The sequence below is a fragment of the Siphateles boraxobius genome, unplaced genomic scaffold (assembly GCF_051911475.1).
Source record: "Siphateles boraxobius isolate OS27281-9 unplaced genomic scaffold, OSU_SipBor_1 517, whole genome shotgun sequence".
NCBI classification, from domain to species: domain Eukaryota; kingdom Metazoa; phylum Chordata; class Actinopteri; order Cypriniformes; family Leuciscidae; genus Siphateles; species Siphateles boraxobius.
Genome location: NW_027509161.1, coordinates 1 through 16,562, shown reverse-complemented (window position 1 = coordinate 16,562; position 16,562 = coordinate 1). Strand labels below are relative to the sequence as shown.

Genomic DNA, 16,562 nt, shown 5'->3' with positions numbered 1-16,562 from the left:
ACACTGTATTTAATCTGACTTTATTAACCAGTGTCTTTAAAGTCCTCTAGTCCTTAAAACCCACCAAAATTACATATTTAAACGTTCTTTCCTTGAAAAAAATTACTTCATGCCTTAAAATATCTTGAATGTAACTCGACACCCTTGCCTCATTCAGTATGCGTAGTTCTTTGAATATGCAAATGAGCCCCGCCTCCACTCACTCACTCACTCACTCAGAGATCCACTTGTTGACGATCACACGTTGATCTGATTGGTTAGAAGGTAGTTTGTGACGTCAGAAACACAAGCGATTTCAAAGACTGTCTTTGGTTCACTGCAGTTTTAAGCAGAAAATACTCAGCAATGCTGTCGACTTATGAATTTACACATGGTTTGTCTTAAAGCATATTAAAAACACTACATAGACACATAAACAACATTAAAAGCTGGATTTTCACCACAGGGGGACTTTAATGCTGACCTTTGATGATCCAATTCAAACATACGAATAAGGAAAAATTACTTTAAACATCACATTTTCTGCTGTTTTTATTGCTTATTAAGTGTTATTGTTTTTTTATTTATTGTTTTGTTAGCAAGCGCAGCCCAGGTTTGAAAAAGTAATGTAAAAGTAACTAAGTAACATAATTAGTTACTTTTTAAAGAAGTAACGCAATTTTGTAATGCATTACTTTTTAAAAGTAACTTTCCCCAATACTGATAACATGTAACAAGGACACAGTAAAATAAATTGTTACCAAATAGTGATACTGAAATGATTTATCGGTGCACATCATTTTTGTTTTAGTTTACGAGACACCATTTTCAACTAAAAACTTGTGTGATTTGGCAGTACATTTACACGACAACAGCGGCCTGAAAACAAAGGTTTTGAAATCAGACTTTCAAAGTGCAAGTTTTTGAAAACGTTACTGTTATCCTCTCCAGGACCATAAACTATAAAACAGCGAATTTGTGAAAACAGTGACGTCATGCATGTTACGCGTTTGGTGTAAAGACATTATGCGCCAGAGAAACAGCGTGATATTCTTTAGGATATCGTCTGTGGACTTCACCTTTGCGGCATCGATTTCGAAGAGTAATTAGTTGATGAAATGGATTTACTTATTATAAAGTTAACGAAAGTTATCCTGAGCATTGTAATGTTTGAAGCACATGTCATGATGAATGTCAGCAGACCAGGAAGATTTTAAAACGACCGGTTAAAACATAAATCCGTAAGATTTTACCTTCATGCTGTGGGAATGCGTCGCTGAAAAGGGGCGGGGCTACACGAGGCATGTTGTGTTTGTTGATGAATGGCATCGCCAACAACTTTTTGTCGTTTTCGCGGATTTGTTTTGACTGCATCGTTATCGTGGGAACTTACCTTTAAACTCATGTTCCTGATAATCTTGAATCAGAATAAGTTCCTCTTGCAGCATCTCTTCTCTTCTCTATTGACGAGGGCGGGGCTATAACCTGTCACTCACATGAGATCAGCCAATAGCAAACCACAACCGCCCAATTCCCAACAGACACAATCAAGCCCCGCCCACATTTGTTCTTGTTCACTCGGATATACACGACACAATAGAGGAGAAAAGACCAGCGCAACTTCACTTTCATGCTGATTTTGGTTAGTGTTACAAACAGTGGCATTGATTCATAACAATAGAGATCACAGTGCTGAGGAAATCACAAATAAAAGAACAATATGTCAGATATATGGAAAATATTTATTAGTGATAACGGAACAAACAATAGTTAAGAGTTATAAAACATTATATAAGCTATCTCACCTTTGCATTAAATGCATTTTTTTGTTTCAAACACTCGACATCTGGCATTCTGAGACAACTTTCGCAAACCCTAATTATTAATTATTTTCACAATAATTCAATTGTAATCGCGCCGGCAATGACTGCTGGAACCGTGGACCGTCAATGATAGAACTTCAATTTGAAGCAGCAAATCACATTGAGTGAATATGAAGATTCAAGGAGCCAGTGATGGAAATACAACAAAATCAGAAAAAATTACTTTAGCAATCAAAACAATGCAAACATCTCATGTAATATCAGACTTGATGAAGCAGGAGGATGTTGCCGCATTAAACCGAGTTCACTGGAGAGTTTCAGTCGAAGAGCACATTTGTTTCACTAAATCCATACTGAGATCCAGAGGTAATCCCTCTCATGTGTCCTAATGTGTGGGAATGACACGAGACGTAAGCGCTGGAAGAGCCGTGTGGTTCTTCATCATACATACTGCTTCTTCTGGGCTTGAGAGGCTAAATCCTTAGCCTTCACTTTAGCCGCGTGCGCAGTTTCACGAGCCTTCACTGTCGCGCTCTCTGCTAGCGTCCGTGTGGGAGTTTCACCTGCAGGAGAACCAGATACAGCAGTTACAAGTTATCAGTTATCACTTCACAATGAACATTTCCTGATAATCTACTCTCCTCCACATTATCCAAGATGTTCATGTCTTTCTTTCTTCAGTGGAAAAGAAATGAAGGTTTTTGAGGAAAACACTCCAGGATTTTCTCCATATAGTGACTTCAATGGAGTCCAACGGGTCGAAGGTCCAAATGTGAGTTTCAGTGCAGCTTCAAAGTCTCGACACGATCCAGCCGAGGAATAAGAGTCTGATCTAGACAAACCAGCGCACATTTATAACTAAATAAACATTTATATACTTTTAACCACAAATGCTGGTCTTGCACGAGCTGTGATGCGACACACATTACGTAATCATGGTGAACGGTCACGTTCCGGTTTATAAATGTACAGAAGGATGAAAAACTCTCATCTCATTTTCTCCTTCAACTTCAAAATCATCTGACATCGTCGTTTTAACTTTTATTTATTTTGTAAATGGCGTTAGACTTAGTCTTTGCACGTTCGCTCTGTAAACACTGGGTCTGTTCTTGCGCCTACATCAAGCTTGACCTTTCACCATGATTACGTAATGTGTGTCGCATCACAGCTCGAGCAAGACCAGCATTTGTGTTAAAAGTATATAAATGTTTATTTAGTTATAAATGTGCGCTGGTTTTTCTAGATCAGACTCTTATTCCTCGGCTGGATCGTGTCGAGACTTTGAAGCTGCACTGAAACTCACATTTGGACCTTCGACCCGTTGGACTCCATTAAAGTCACTATATGGAGAAAATTTTTTCCTAATTTCTTTTCGACTGAAGAAAGAAAGACATGAAAATCTTGGATAACGTGGAGGAGGGGAAATTATCAGGAAATTTTGAAGTGAACTCCTCCTTTAAACAGGTACTGCATGTATACCTTGCATCTTGGCCAGGATGAACTCAAAGCCTTTCATGGTCTTGGTAACGTTGCTCTTAAACCGAGCAAGTCCGAATTCCTGAAAATGGGATAAAGATGGAAGCACTTTGAATAGACTTCAGCTGGCAAGCATACAGTAAGGCAATTGAACTGTAAACTAAACACCATACAAGAACATCCATCCATCTAGACTGCAGAAAGTTACTCAAACGCATGTAAAAGTAGCATGTACAATAGTTCTGCTTAGAAAGTTTGAGTTATTTTCATGTATAGTTACTGTTTTAGTGGCATTGTGCGTGTGTGTTGTCTTTAAGAAAATGAAAATAAAGGGATTAAAAAAATAAATTAAAAAAAGTGAGTCGAGGCATATATTTATATTTCAAATAAATGCTGTTCTTCTGAAATTTCTAATCATCAAAGAATCCTGAACAAATGTATCATGATTTCGTTGATAATAAGAATAAAAAAAAATCTTTCTTCGCCGCTGACCTGAACAGCTTTCGAGAGGCCGTACAGTCTGGAGGAAACCCATGCCTCTCTCTCGATCTCGGTCCAGCTGCTGTTCTCACGGTTCACTTTATACACACACCGCTCCTCCACGCTCTACAGACACAAAACACACAGTTCATCTCCTGTACGTCATGTCTAGTCAGGACAGTTCATAATTCAATTAAGCAGGAATCAAACTAAACATGTTTAAAATGACTATATTAACTCATGCACTAGCAATTATTAGTCTTTTTTTTATATATCGGACACAGAAACCCTTCAGAGAAGAGTCTTTAAGGAGGACATATTCATCTTCATCTGTGTTTAGTGTGTAATGCAATGTTTATTTTATTTAAAACGATCAGCTATAATTAATCAGTTTTTATTCCATTTCAGAAATATAAAGGGGAAATTAAGTGCTTATTGTCATGAAAGTACTGTCAGAATGCTCTACATATTAATGGCTCTAAAAATAGGCTTCATTGTGTTTGTGTAAAATCTGAACGCTTGAGATTTGGGGGTGTGTTGTAGAGCAGCTGTGTGTGTGAGAGACGGCGCACCATCACTCGAGCGTGGCTGATGTTCCAGGTGAGGGTGGTCATGGTCCGGCCCTGAGGATCCACCACTGAGTCCTCGATGATGTAGGCCTTCTGGGCCATGTGTGCGGGCAGAAACCTCTCCGCCCAGCGAGGAGCCCGGCTGGTTTTGGTCAAGAGACGTCTGGACATCAGGCAGTTGTCTGGAGTGACTTCCCGAAATATGATGTCTTCCGTTAAAACATGATTACTGGGGAGTAAAAATAAATAAAAAATGTAAGTTAAATATACAAGGTTAAAAACACGGATTCTTGAGATATACAACACACAAAAGCCTTCTTTATGTTAAAAATGAATAAATTCATCAAAGTAAAAATACTTCAGGATTTTTTAAGGCTACTAAAGGAACTCTGGATACTCAGGAGGACATTTAAATATGATGTCTTCCATTAAAACATGGGATTACTGGGGAATACAAAAAGGAAAATTAAAATAAATTAAATATACAATGGTTATAAAACAATAATATTATCTCTCTCTCTCTCATATATACATATATATATATATAAATACACACACATACATATGTGTTTTTTATTTGTGCCCGTACGGGCTGTGTATTTGTAAGGGATCATCCACGGCTAGCTGTGTATTAAATTATTTTAATGCTCGATGTGCAGGCAAAGAACCACCAGACATGTAGCAGAGTGCATTCTCATGGTTTAACGCACAGCTAGCTGTGGATTATCCTGCTTATACCATGGTCATTTGACAGCATTGACAACTTTAAGCTGTTACTGATGTTTGCAGTGCTATATTTGACCAGAAGGATAAAAGCGATTATTTTCATCAGTTACGACTCGTTAGAACGCGTTTGTGAGTGTGTGTGTGTTGCGTGTGTCAATCAATGCAGCGCATTCCAGCCAATCAGAATCCAGTATTCAGACGGACCATGGTATACATTAAAAATATAAAATATATTAAATCAAATTTATTTTCTTTTTTTAAAGAAAAAGAAAAATGCAACTAAAAAATGTTTGTGTATGTGATTTGTTAGTACCTGTAGGTGTTGGGGTATAATAATATATAATAACAGGATGAATATGTTTGTTATTACAGCACCTGTAAGGGTTGGGGTATAATAATATATAATAACATGATGAATATGTGTTGTAACAGGACCTGTAAGGGTTGGGGTATAATAATAAATAATAACATGATGAATATGTGTTGTAACCGCACCTGTAAGGGTTGGGGTATAATAATATATAATAACATGATGAATATGTGTTGGAACAGCACCTGTAAGGGTTGGGGTATAATAATAAATAATAACATGATGAATATGTGTTGTAACAGCACCTGTAAGGGTTGGGGTATAATAATATATAATAACATGATGAATATGTGTTGTAACCGCACCTGTAAGGGTTGGGGTATAATAATATATAATAACATGATGAATATGTGTTGTAACAGCACCTGTAAGGGTTGGGGTATAATAATAAATAATAACATGATGAATATGTGTTGTAACCGCACCTGTAAGGGTTGGGGTATAATAATATATAATAACATGATGAATTTGTGTTGTAACAGCACCTGTAAGGGTTGGGGTATAATAATATATAATAACATGATGAATATGTGTTGTAACAGCACCTGTAAGGGTTGGGGTATAATAATATATAATAACATGATGAATATGTGTTGTAACAGCACCTGTAAGGGTTGGGGTATAATAATATATAATAACAGGATGAATTTGTGTTGTAACAGCACCTGTAAGGGTTGGGGTATAATAATATATAATAACAGGATGAATTTGTGTTGTAACAGCACCTGTAAGGGTTGGGGTATAATAATATATAATAACAGGATGAATATGTGTTGTAACAGCACCTGTAAGGGTTGGGGTATAATAATATATAATAACAGGATGAATATGTGTTGTAACAGCACCTGTAAGGGTTGGGGTATAATAATATATAATAACATGATGAATATGTGTTGTAACAGCACCTGTAAGGGTTGGGGTATAATAATATATAATAACATGATGAATATGTGTTGTAACAGCACCTGTAAGGGTTGGGGTATAATAATATATAATAACATGATGAATATGTGTTGTAACCGCACCTGTAAGGGTTGGGGTATAATAATATATAATAACATGATGAATGTTGTAACCGCACCTGTAGGTGTTGGGGAATAATAATATATAATAACATGATGAATATGTGTTGTAACAGCACCTGTAAGGGTTGGGGTATAATAATATATAATAACATGATGAATATGTGTTGTAACAGCACCTGTAAGGGTTGGGGTATAATAATATATAATAACATGATGAATATGTGTTGTAACAGCACCTGTAAGGGTTGGGGTATAATAATATATAATAACATGATGAATATGTGTTGTAACCGCACCTGTAAGGGTTGGGGTATAATAATATATAATAACATGATGAATGTTGTAACCGCACCTGTAACTGTTGGGGTATAATAATATATAATAACATGATGAATGTTGTAACCGCACCTGTAAGGGTTGGGGTATAATAATATATAATAACATGATGAATATGTGTTGTAACAGCACCTGTAAGGGTTGGGGTATAATAATATATAATAACATGATGAATATGTGTTGTAACAGCACCTGTAAGGGTTGGGGTATAATAATATATAATAACATGATGAATATGTGTTGTAACCGCACCTGTAAGGGTTGGGGTATAATAATATATAATAACATGATGAATGTTGTAACCGCACCTGTAACTGTTGGGGTATAATAATATATAATAACATGATGAATATGTGTTGTAACAGCACCTGTAAGGGTTGGGGTATAATAATATATAATAACATGATGAATGTTGTAACCGCACCTGTAACTGTTGGGGTATAATAATATATAATAACATGATGAATATGTGTTGTAACCGCACCTGTAAGGGTTGGGGTATAATAATATATAATAACATGATGAATATGTGTTGTAACAGCACCTGTAAGGGTTGGGGTATAATAATATATAATAACATGATGAATATGTGTTGTAACCGCACCTGCAAGGGTTGGGGTATAATAATATATAATAACAGGATGAATATGTGTTGTAACAGCACCTGTAAGGGTTGGGGTATAATAATATATAATAACATGATGAATATGTGTTGTAACAGCACCTGTAAGGGTTGGGGTATAATAATATATAATAACATGATGAATATGTGTTGTAACCGCACCTGTAAGGGTTGGGGTATAATAATATATAATAACATGATGAATATGTGTTGTAACAGCACCTGTAAGGGTTGGGGTATAATAATATATAATAACATGATGAATATGTGTTGTAACAGCACCTGTAAGGGTTGGGGTATAATAATATATAATAACATGATGAATGTTGTAACCGCACCTGTAACTGTTGGGGTATAATAATATATAATAACATGATGAATATGTGTTGTAACCGCACCTGTAAGGGTTGGGGTATAATAATATATAATAACATGATGAATATGTGTTGTAACAGCACCTGTAAGGGTTGGGGTATCTCTGCCAGAACGCCAGAAACACTTGGTCCCATGAGCTCTTCAGAAAGCCTGTACAGCAGAAATACTTCACCATTGTTCCCGCTCAACCTGCTCAAAAACTGAAACAAAAGACAAAAACAGCTAATAATTGAGATCTAAACTATATTTTTAAGACAGGCATGGGAACTCTTAACTCTGGTGTATGAGTGCATGTGCATAACCTGATCTATGGAATGGCAGATATACAGTATATGACTCAAAGCTGCACACCTACACATGTCAGATGACTGACAGCTGGAGAATACTCTCTCAGCAAGCAGATCACTGATAATCTACACAAAAGACGAGCAGAAACCAGCTCGGGGGGTTTAAGAAGATCTAGATAAGAATGTCCCAGAACTGTAGACGGCAGACGAGATTTAACTCACTGAATCCGAATAACGCTGTTTAGGGAGAGTGTTCAGAGTTTAGAGAAGATGTGCCTAAAAACTCACACCGCCATAGAAATACACACTGTAATGGACACATCGACGGCTATGAAAATCAATTAATACACCTTTTATATTATTAGGAGTATTATTACTCAAAAGTATTAGAGTAATAATGTAAGAGTTGATTATGAGCTGTGAACCGGATGCTAGCTGAGCTCGCGGCTAACGCATGTTTAACTGTCACTCTCTTTCTGAATGACGATCTATCTGTTTGTGCAACAACAACCAATGAAATAAATGTGAATGAGCACTTACCAGAGTAAACACACTGTGTCGTTGGACGAGTTGATTCCTCTAATCCTACATTGCACAATCATTCGCGAGTCTCTCTCGTCTACACATGACTACGTGACAGAAGAGAGGAAGGTCATGGTCAGTGACGACACTTCCGGAAGACCCCTGTACCTCCGAGTTACGCGGAGCCCACCACAACCCTTAAATTATTAATATTACACCATGTTAACGTGGATTATAATCGAAATACATAAGTTCTAGAGGAGTCGTTTTGTGTATAAAAGAAAGTCTGTATGCGCTAAAATGCTACAATGGGTTTCGGACCTTTAAATATCAAGGAATTGGATATCAAACGAAAAATATTACGTTTTGAATTTTTTAAAAGTTTTGCTACATCAAATTGGTATGAAACTTCGAATTTTGGGTTACTTAATTGCCATATGAACAAAACAAAATCATAATTAGAAAAGGCAAAATCGTGAGCTTAGAATTATACAGTTCTATCTCCGTTTAGGGTAGTTCTGAGATATTGAGCATCAAAGTTTTTAAATCCCTGCTGTTTTGTGAGATGGAACCTTTTTATTTTATTAATAACTACTAACAATTTTTTTTTTTTTACAAAAATAACACCACACAGGCATTAATAAACACCTAATGTATAAATTATGTCAAAACCTCAATTTCGACCAAAAGTGGAGATAGAACCATATAATTCTAAGCTCACAAAATGTTATATTTTCCATGCACTGTACAGTGCATCATTATTTTAGAGAAGAAGAAACAATTTAATTCACCAAAAGGTATGTTTTCATGTTCCAAAGGTTGTAGTGCATTCCTAGTGGCCACAAGACTCAATTTTATTTTTTATTTTATTTTAATTTGCTATAAATCACCTAATTTTTTTTTTGTTCAACCTATTTGCCAGAGTAATACGATTTGTTTACTGGTGCTGGTACAACACATATTGTTTATTGTTTAAAAACAGTAATAAGATTTTAGCATAGGCTACTCATTTTCTCGAAGTTATAAATAAGCAACACTCTTATTTTAATTATTAACGTCAGATTTTGCCATGGTATTTACAGTATTTCAGTGCAGCAAGTACAACAAAGCAGATTTTGTTGCAGCAGATATTTTTGTTACGATGAGGTAGAAATGAAGCGGAGAGTGAATCCAAATGCAAGCACTTTAATAATCCAACAAACAGGTAATCCAGGGTAAACTCAGAACTAGGAACAAGGTACTCAGAACTCAGACTACAAGCAACATTAAACAACGACCGACAAAACACAACTGAAGCACAGGGGTTTAAATACACAGGCAAACAAGATAACAAGGGGGCGGGGCTAATTAGAAACACCTGGAGAGACTAATAAACAAGAAAAACTACAAAGGACTACAAAACATGGTACAGGACAGGAAATAACAAAAGTCAACACAAGACAAGGAAAACATAAGACAGGAATCGTGACATAGCCCCCCACTTAAGGAGCGGATTCCAGACGCTCCTCATGAACAGTCCAGGAGGGAGGTGGAGCAGAGGCGGACCCGGGGGCGGGATGGAGGGCCAGGCCCATGGAGCGGAAGAGGACCTGGAGACTGCGGCAGGACGGAAGGCCAGGGTGGAGCAGGATGTGCAGGCGGCCAGGGTGGAGCAGGCAGTTCAGGCGGCCAGGGCGGAGCAGGCAGTTCAGGCGGCCAGGGCGGAGCAGCGACCCATTGCGCGGCCAGGGTGAAGCAGGCGACCCATCGGGCGGCCAGGGCGAAGCAGACGACCCATCGGGCGGCCAGGGCGAAGCAGACGACCCATCGGGCGGCCAGGGCGAAGCAGAAGACCCATCGGGCGGCCAGGGCGAAGCAGACGACCCATCGGGCGGCCAGGGCGAAGCAGACGACCCATCGGGCGGCCAGGGCGAAGCAGACGACCCATCGGGCGGCCAGGGCGAAGCAGACGACCCATCGGGCGGCCAGGGCGGTGAAGACGACCCATCGGGCGGCCAAGACGACCCATCGGGCGGCCAGGGCGGTGAAGACCCCTCGGGCAGCCAGGGCGTTGAAGACCCCTCGGGCGGCCAGGGCGGTGAAGACGACCCATCGGGCGGCCAGGGCGGTGAAGACCCCTCGGGCGGCCAGGGCGGTGAAGACCTCGGGAACAGTGTGTGTGTTGTCTGTTCCTGAGCCCGAGCCAGTGTGTGTGTTGTCTGTTCCCGAGCCAGTGTGTGTTGTCTGTTCCCGAGCCCGAGTGTGTGTTTTCTGTTCCTGAGCCCAAGCCAGTGTGTGTGTTGTCTGTTCCCGAGCCAGAGCCAGTGTTTGTGTTGTTTGTGCCCGAGCCAGTGTGTGTGTTGTCTGTTCCTGAGCCCGAGCCAGTGTGTGTGTTGTTTGTTCCTGAGCCCGAGCCAGTGTGTGTGTTGTCTGTTCCTGAGCCTGAGCCAGTGTGTGTGTTGTCTGTTCCCGAGCCAGTGTGTGTGTGGTCTGTTCCCGAGCCAGTGTGTGTGTTGTCTGTTCCCGAACCAGAGCCAGTGTGTGTGTTGTCTGTTCCCGAGCCAGAGCCAGTGTGTGTGTTGTCTGTTCCCGAGCCAGTGTGTGTGTTGTCTGTTCCTGAGCCCGAGCCAGTGTGTGTGTCTGCTGTTCCTGAGCCGGTGTCTGCTGTTCCTGAGCCGGTGTCTGCTGTTCCTTAGCCGGTGTCTTCTGTTCCTGAGCCGGTGTCTGTTGTTCCTGAGCCGGTGTCTGCTGTTCCTGAGCCGGTGTCTGCTGTTCCTGAGCCGGTGTCTGCTGTTCCTGCGCCTGAGTCACCGCCCTGGCCGCCCGAGGGGTCTTCCCCGCCCTGGCCGCCCGATGGGTCGTCTTCACCGCCCTGGCCGCCCGATGGGTCGTCTTCACCGCCCTGGCCGCCCGATGGGTCGTCTTCACCGCCCTGGCCGCCCGATGGGTCGTCTGCTTCGCCCTGGCCGCCCGATGGGTCGTCTACTTCGCCCTGGCCGCCCGATGGGTCGTCTACTGTTCCTGAGCCGGTGTCTGCTGTTCCTGAGGGCGCTGTGCTGGACGGGACCAGCGGTGAGGGCGCTGTGCTGGACGGGACCAGCGGTGAGGGCGCTGTGCTGGACGGGACCAGCGGTGAGGGCGCTGTGCTGGACGGGACCAGCGGTGAGGGCGCTGTGCTGGACGGGACCAGCGGTGAAGGATCTGTGCTGGAGGGGACCAGCGGTGAAGGATCTGTGCTGGACGGGACCAGCGGTGAAGGATCTGTGCTGGAAGTGGCTGACAGGAAGTACAGGGAGGACTTCCAGGCATTGCGGGACGCGGGAAGTCCTCTAACTCTTCCGTCTCCGAAAGCGAGAGGCCGGTGGGCTGGATGGAACCAGCGATGAGGGCGCTGTGCTGGACGGGACCAGCGGTGAGGGCGCTGTGCTGGACGGGACCAGCGGTGAGGGCGCTGTGCTGGACGGGACCAGCGGTGAGGGCGCTGTGCTGGACGGGACCAGCGGTGAGGGCGCTGTGCTGGACGGGACCAGCGGTGAGGGCGCTGTGCTGGACGGGACCAGCGGTGAAGGATCTGTGCTGGACGGGACCAGCGGTGAAGGATCTGTGCTGGACGGGACCAGCGGTGAAGGCTCTGGCTGGAAGTGGCTGACGTGAAGCTTTGGCTGGACATGGCTGACGTGAAGCTCTGGCTGGACGTGGCTGACGTGAAGCCTTGCCGGACGTGGCTGACATGAAGCTCTGGCCGGACGTGGCTGACGTGAAGCTCTGGCAAGTCGTGGTGAAGCTCAGGCATGTCGTGGTGAAGCTCAGGCATGTCGTGGTGAAGCTCAGGCCTGTCTTGGTGAACGTGAAGAACAGGTGATGACGTGGCGTGCCACGGGAGGAAGCTCTCCAGACATCTGGAGAGTGCCTCTCTCCAGTCCAGACCGGAGAGATCGGGGAGCTCCCTCGGGTCGACCTCCTTAGCCCCCAGCCGGTAACACATCTTAATCGCCTCATCACCCCGAGAGCAGGAGGCAGCGAGGGGAACAAACCCCCAGGTGTACTGGAACAGAACAAGGCTTTCCAGGGCCAAGGCCGCGATCTGTCCAGCGAACTCCCGGTCTAGCCTGTGTAGATCAGGCGAGATCCGTGCTGCTGGATTCATATTTATGGTCGGTCGTTCTGTTACGATGAGGTAGAAAATAAGCGGAGAGTGAATCCAAATGCAAGCACTTTAATAATCCAACAAACAGGTAATCCAGGGTAAACTCAGAACTAGGAACAAGGTACTCAGAACTATCATGATGGATAGATCCACTTTTATGATGGATAGATGCACTTTTATGATGGATAGATGCACTTTTATGATTGACAGATGCACTTTTATGATGGATAGATGCACTTTTATGATGGATCGATGCACTTTTATGATGGATAGATGCACTTTTATGATGGATGGATACACTTTTATGATGGATGGATGCACTTTTATGATGGATGGATGCACTTTTATGATGTATAGATGCACTTTTATGATGTATAGATGCACTTTTATGATGGACATATGCACTTTTATGATGGACAGATGCACTTTTATGATGGATAGATGCACTTTTATGATGGATAGATGCACGTTTATGATGGATATGCACTTTTATGATGGACAGATGCACTTTTATGATGGATAGATGCACTTTTATGATGGATAGATGCACTTTTATGATGGATAGATGCACTTTTATGATGGATATAGATGCACTTTTATGATGGATAGATGCACTTTTATGATGGATGGATGCACTTTTATGATGGACAGATGCACTTTTATGATGGAAAGATGCACTTTTATGATGGATAGATGCACTTTAATGATGGATAGATGCACTTTTATGATGGACAGATGCACTTTTATGATGGATAGATGCACTTTTATGATGGACAGATGCACTTTTATGATGGATAGATGCACTGTTATGATGGATAGATGCACTATTATGATGGACAGATGAACTTTTATGATGGACAGATGCACTTTTATGATGGACAGATGCACTTTTATGATGGACAGATGCACTTTTATGATGGATAGATGCACTTTTATGATGGACAGATGCACTTTTATGATGGATAGATGCACTTTTATGATGGACAGATGCACTTTTATGATGGACAGATGCACTTTTATGATGGATAGATGCACTTTTATGATGGATAGATGCACTTTTATGATGGATAGATGCACTTTTATGATGATAGATGAACTTTTATAATGGATAGATGCACTTTTATGAATGACAGATGCACTTTTATGATGATAGATGCACTTTTATGATTGACAGATGCACTTTTATGATGGATAGATGCACTTTTATGATGGATAGATGCACTTTTATGATGGATGGATGCACTTTTATGATGGATAGATGCACTTTTATGATGGATGGATGCACTTTTATGATGGACAGATGCACTTTTATGATGGACAGATGCACTTTTATGATGGATAGATGCACTTTTATGATGAATAGATGCACTTTTATGATGGATAGATGCACGTTTATGATGGATATGCACTTTTTTGATGGACAGATGCACTTTTATGATGGATAGATGCACTTTTATGATGGATAGATGCACTTTTATGATGGATATAGATGCACTTTTATGATGGATAGATGCACTTTTATGATGGATAGATGCACTTTTATGATGGATAGATGCACTTTTATGATTGACAGATGCACTTTTATGATGGATAGATGCACTTTTATGATGGATAGATGCACTTTTATGATGGATGGATGCACTTTTATGATGGATAGATGCACTTTTATGATGGATGGATGCACTTGTATGATGGATAGATGCACTTTAATGATGGACAGATGCACTTTTATGATGGACAGATGAACTTTTATGATGGATAGATACACTTTTATGATGGATGCACTTTTATGATGGATAGATGCATTTTTATGATGGATGGATGCACTGTTATAATGGATAGATGCACTTTTATGATGGATAGATGCACTTTTATGATGGATAGATGCACTTTTATGATGGACAGATGCACTTTTATGATGGATAGATGCACTTTTATGATGGACAGATGCACTTTTATGATGGAGAGATGCACTTTTATGATGGATAGATGAACTTTTATGATTGACAGATGCACTTTTATGATGGACAGATGCACTTTTATGATGGACAGATGGACTTTTATGATGGATAGATGCACTTTTATGATGGACGGATGCACTTTTATGATGGACAGATGCACTTTTATGATGGACAGATGCACTTTTATGATGGATAGATGCACTTTTATGATGGATAGATGCACTTTTATGATGGACGGATACACTTTTATGATGGACAGACGCACTTTTATGATGGACAGATGCACTTTTATGATGGACTGATGCACTTTTATGATGGATAGATGCACTTTTATGATGGATAGATGCAGTTTTATGATGGACAGATGCACTTTTATGATGGACAGATGCACTTTTATGATGGATAGATGCACTTTTATGATGGACAGATGCACTTTTATGATGGACAGATGCACTTTTATGATGCTGCACTTTTATGATGGATGGATGCACTTTTATGATGGATAGATGCACTTTTATGATGGACGGATGCACTTTTATGATGGATAGATGCACTTTTATGATGGACAGATGCACTTTTATGATGGATGGATGCACTTTTGTGATGGATAGATGCGCTTTTATGATGGACAGATGCACTTTTATGATGGACAGATGCACTTTTATGATGGATAGATGCAGTTTTATGATGAATGGATGCACTTTTATGATGGAGAGATGCACTTTTATGATGGATAGATGAACTTTTATGATGGATAGATGCACTTTTATGATTGACAGATGCACTTTTATGATGGACAGATGCACTTTTATGATGGACAGATGGACTTTTATGATGGATAGATGCACTTTTATGATGGACGGATGCACTTTTATGATGGACAGATGCACTTTTATGATGGACAGATGCACTTTTATGATGGATAGATGCACTTTTATGATGGATAGATGCACTTTTATGATGGACGGATACACTTTTATGATGGAGAGACGCACTTTTATGATGGACAGATGCACTTTTATGATGGACTGATGCACTTTTATGATGGATAGATGCACTTTTATGATGGATAGATGCAGTTTTATGATGGACAGATGCACTTTTATGATGGACAGATGCACTTTTATGATGGATAGATGCACTTTTATGATGGACAGATGCACTTTTATGATGGACAGATGCACTTTTATGATGCTGCACTTTTATGATGGATGGATGCACTTTTATGATGGATAGATGCACTTTTATGATGGACGGATGCACTTTTATGATGGATAGATGCACTTTTATGATGGACAGATGCACTTTTATGATGGATGGATGCACTTTTATGATGGATAGATGCACTTTTATGATGGACAGATGCACTTTTATGATGGATAGATGCACTTTTATGATGGATAGATGCAGTTTAATGATGAATGGATGCACTTTTATGATGGACAGATGCACTTTTATGATGGACAGATGCACTTTTATGATGGATGGATGCACTTTTGTGATGGATAGATGCACTTTTATTATGGACAGTTGCACTTTTATGATGGACAGATGCACTTTTATGATGGATAGATGCAGTTTTATGATGGATGGATGCACTTTTATGATGGACAGATGCACTTTTATGATGGACAGATGCACTTTTATGATGGACAGATGCACTTTTATGATGGATAGATGCACTTTTATGATGGACAGATGCACTTTTATGATGGATGGATGCACTTTTGTGATGGATAGATGCACTTTTATTATGGACAGTTGCACTTTTTTGATGGACAGATGCACTTTTATGATGGATAGATGCAGTTTTATGATGAATGGATGCACTTTTATGATGGACAGATGCACTTTTATGATGGATAGATGCACTTTTATGATGGAT

The 16,562-nt window shown here is 40.7% G+C and overlaps 1 protein-coding gene across 1 annotated transcript; it reads right to left on the bottom strand.

Moving 5' to 3' along the window:
- Positions 1-1,702: 1,702 nt before the first annotated feature.
- LOC143713520 (PRELI domain-containing protein 1, mitochondrial-like) lies at positions 1,703-8,728 on the bottom strand. The gene is made up of 6 exons (XM_077204855.1): positions 8,609-8,728; positions 7,865-7,981; positions 4,331-4,556; positions 3,771-3,884; positions 3,282-3,360; positions 1,703-2,365 (listed from the first exon to the last, which is right to left on the bottom strand). The coding sequence occupies exons 2-6, from the start codon at positions 7,954-7,956 to the stop codon at positions 2,244-2,246; spliced, it is 633 nt and encodes a 210-aa protein (XP_077060970.1). The 5' UTR covers positions 7,957-7,981; positions 8,609-8,728; the 3' UTR covers positions 1,703-2,243.
- Between the last annotated feature and the right edge of the window lie 7,834 nt (positions 8,729-16,562).

Coding starts and splice junctions, on each gene's coding strand:
- LOC143713520 (XM_077204855.1), bottom strand. CDS start 7,956: ATGGTGAAGTATTTCTGCTGTACAGGCTTTCTGAAGAGCTCATGGGAC. Junction 4,557..7,864: donor AGATACCCCAACCCTTACAG/GTGCTGTTACAA, acceptor TTTACTCCCCAG/TAATCATGTTTTAACGGAAG. Junction 3,885..4,330: donor TCAGCCACGCTCGAGTGATG/GTGCGCCGTCTC, acceptor TTGTGTCTGTAG/AGCGTGGAGGAGCGGTGTGT.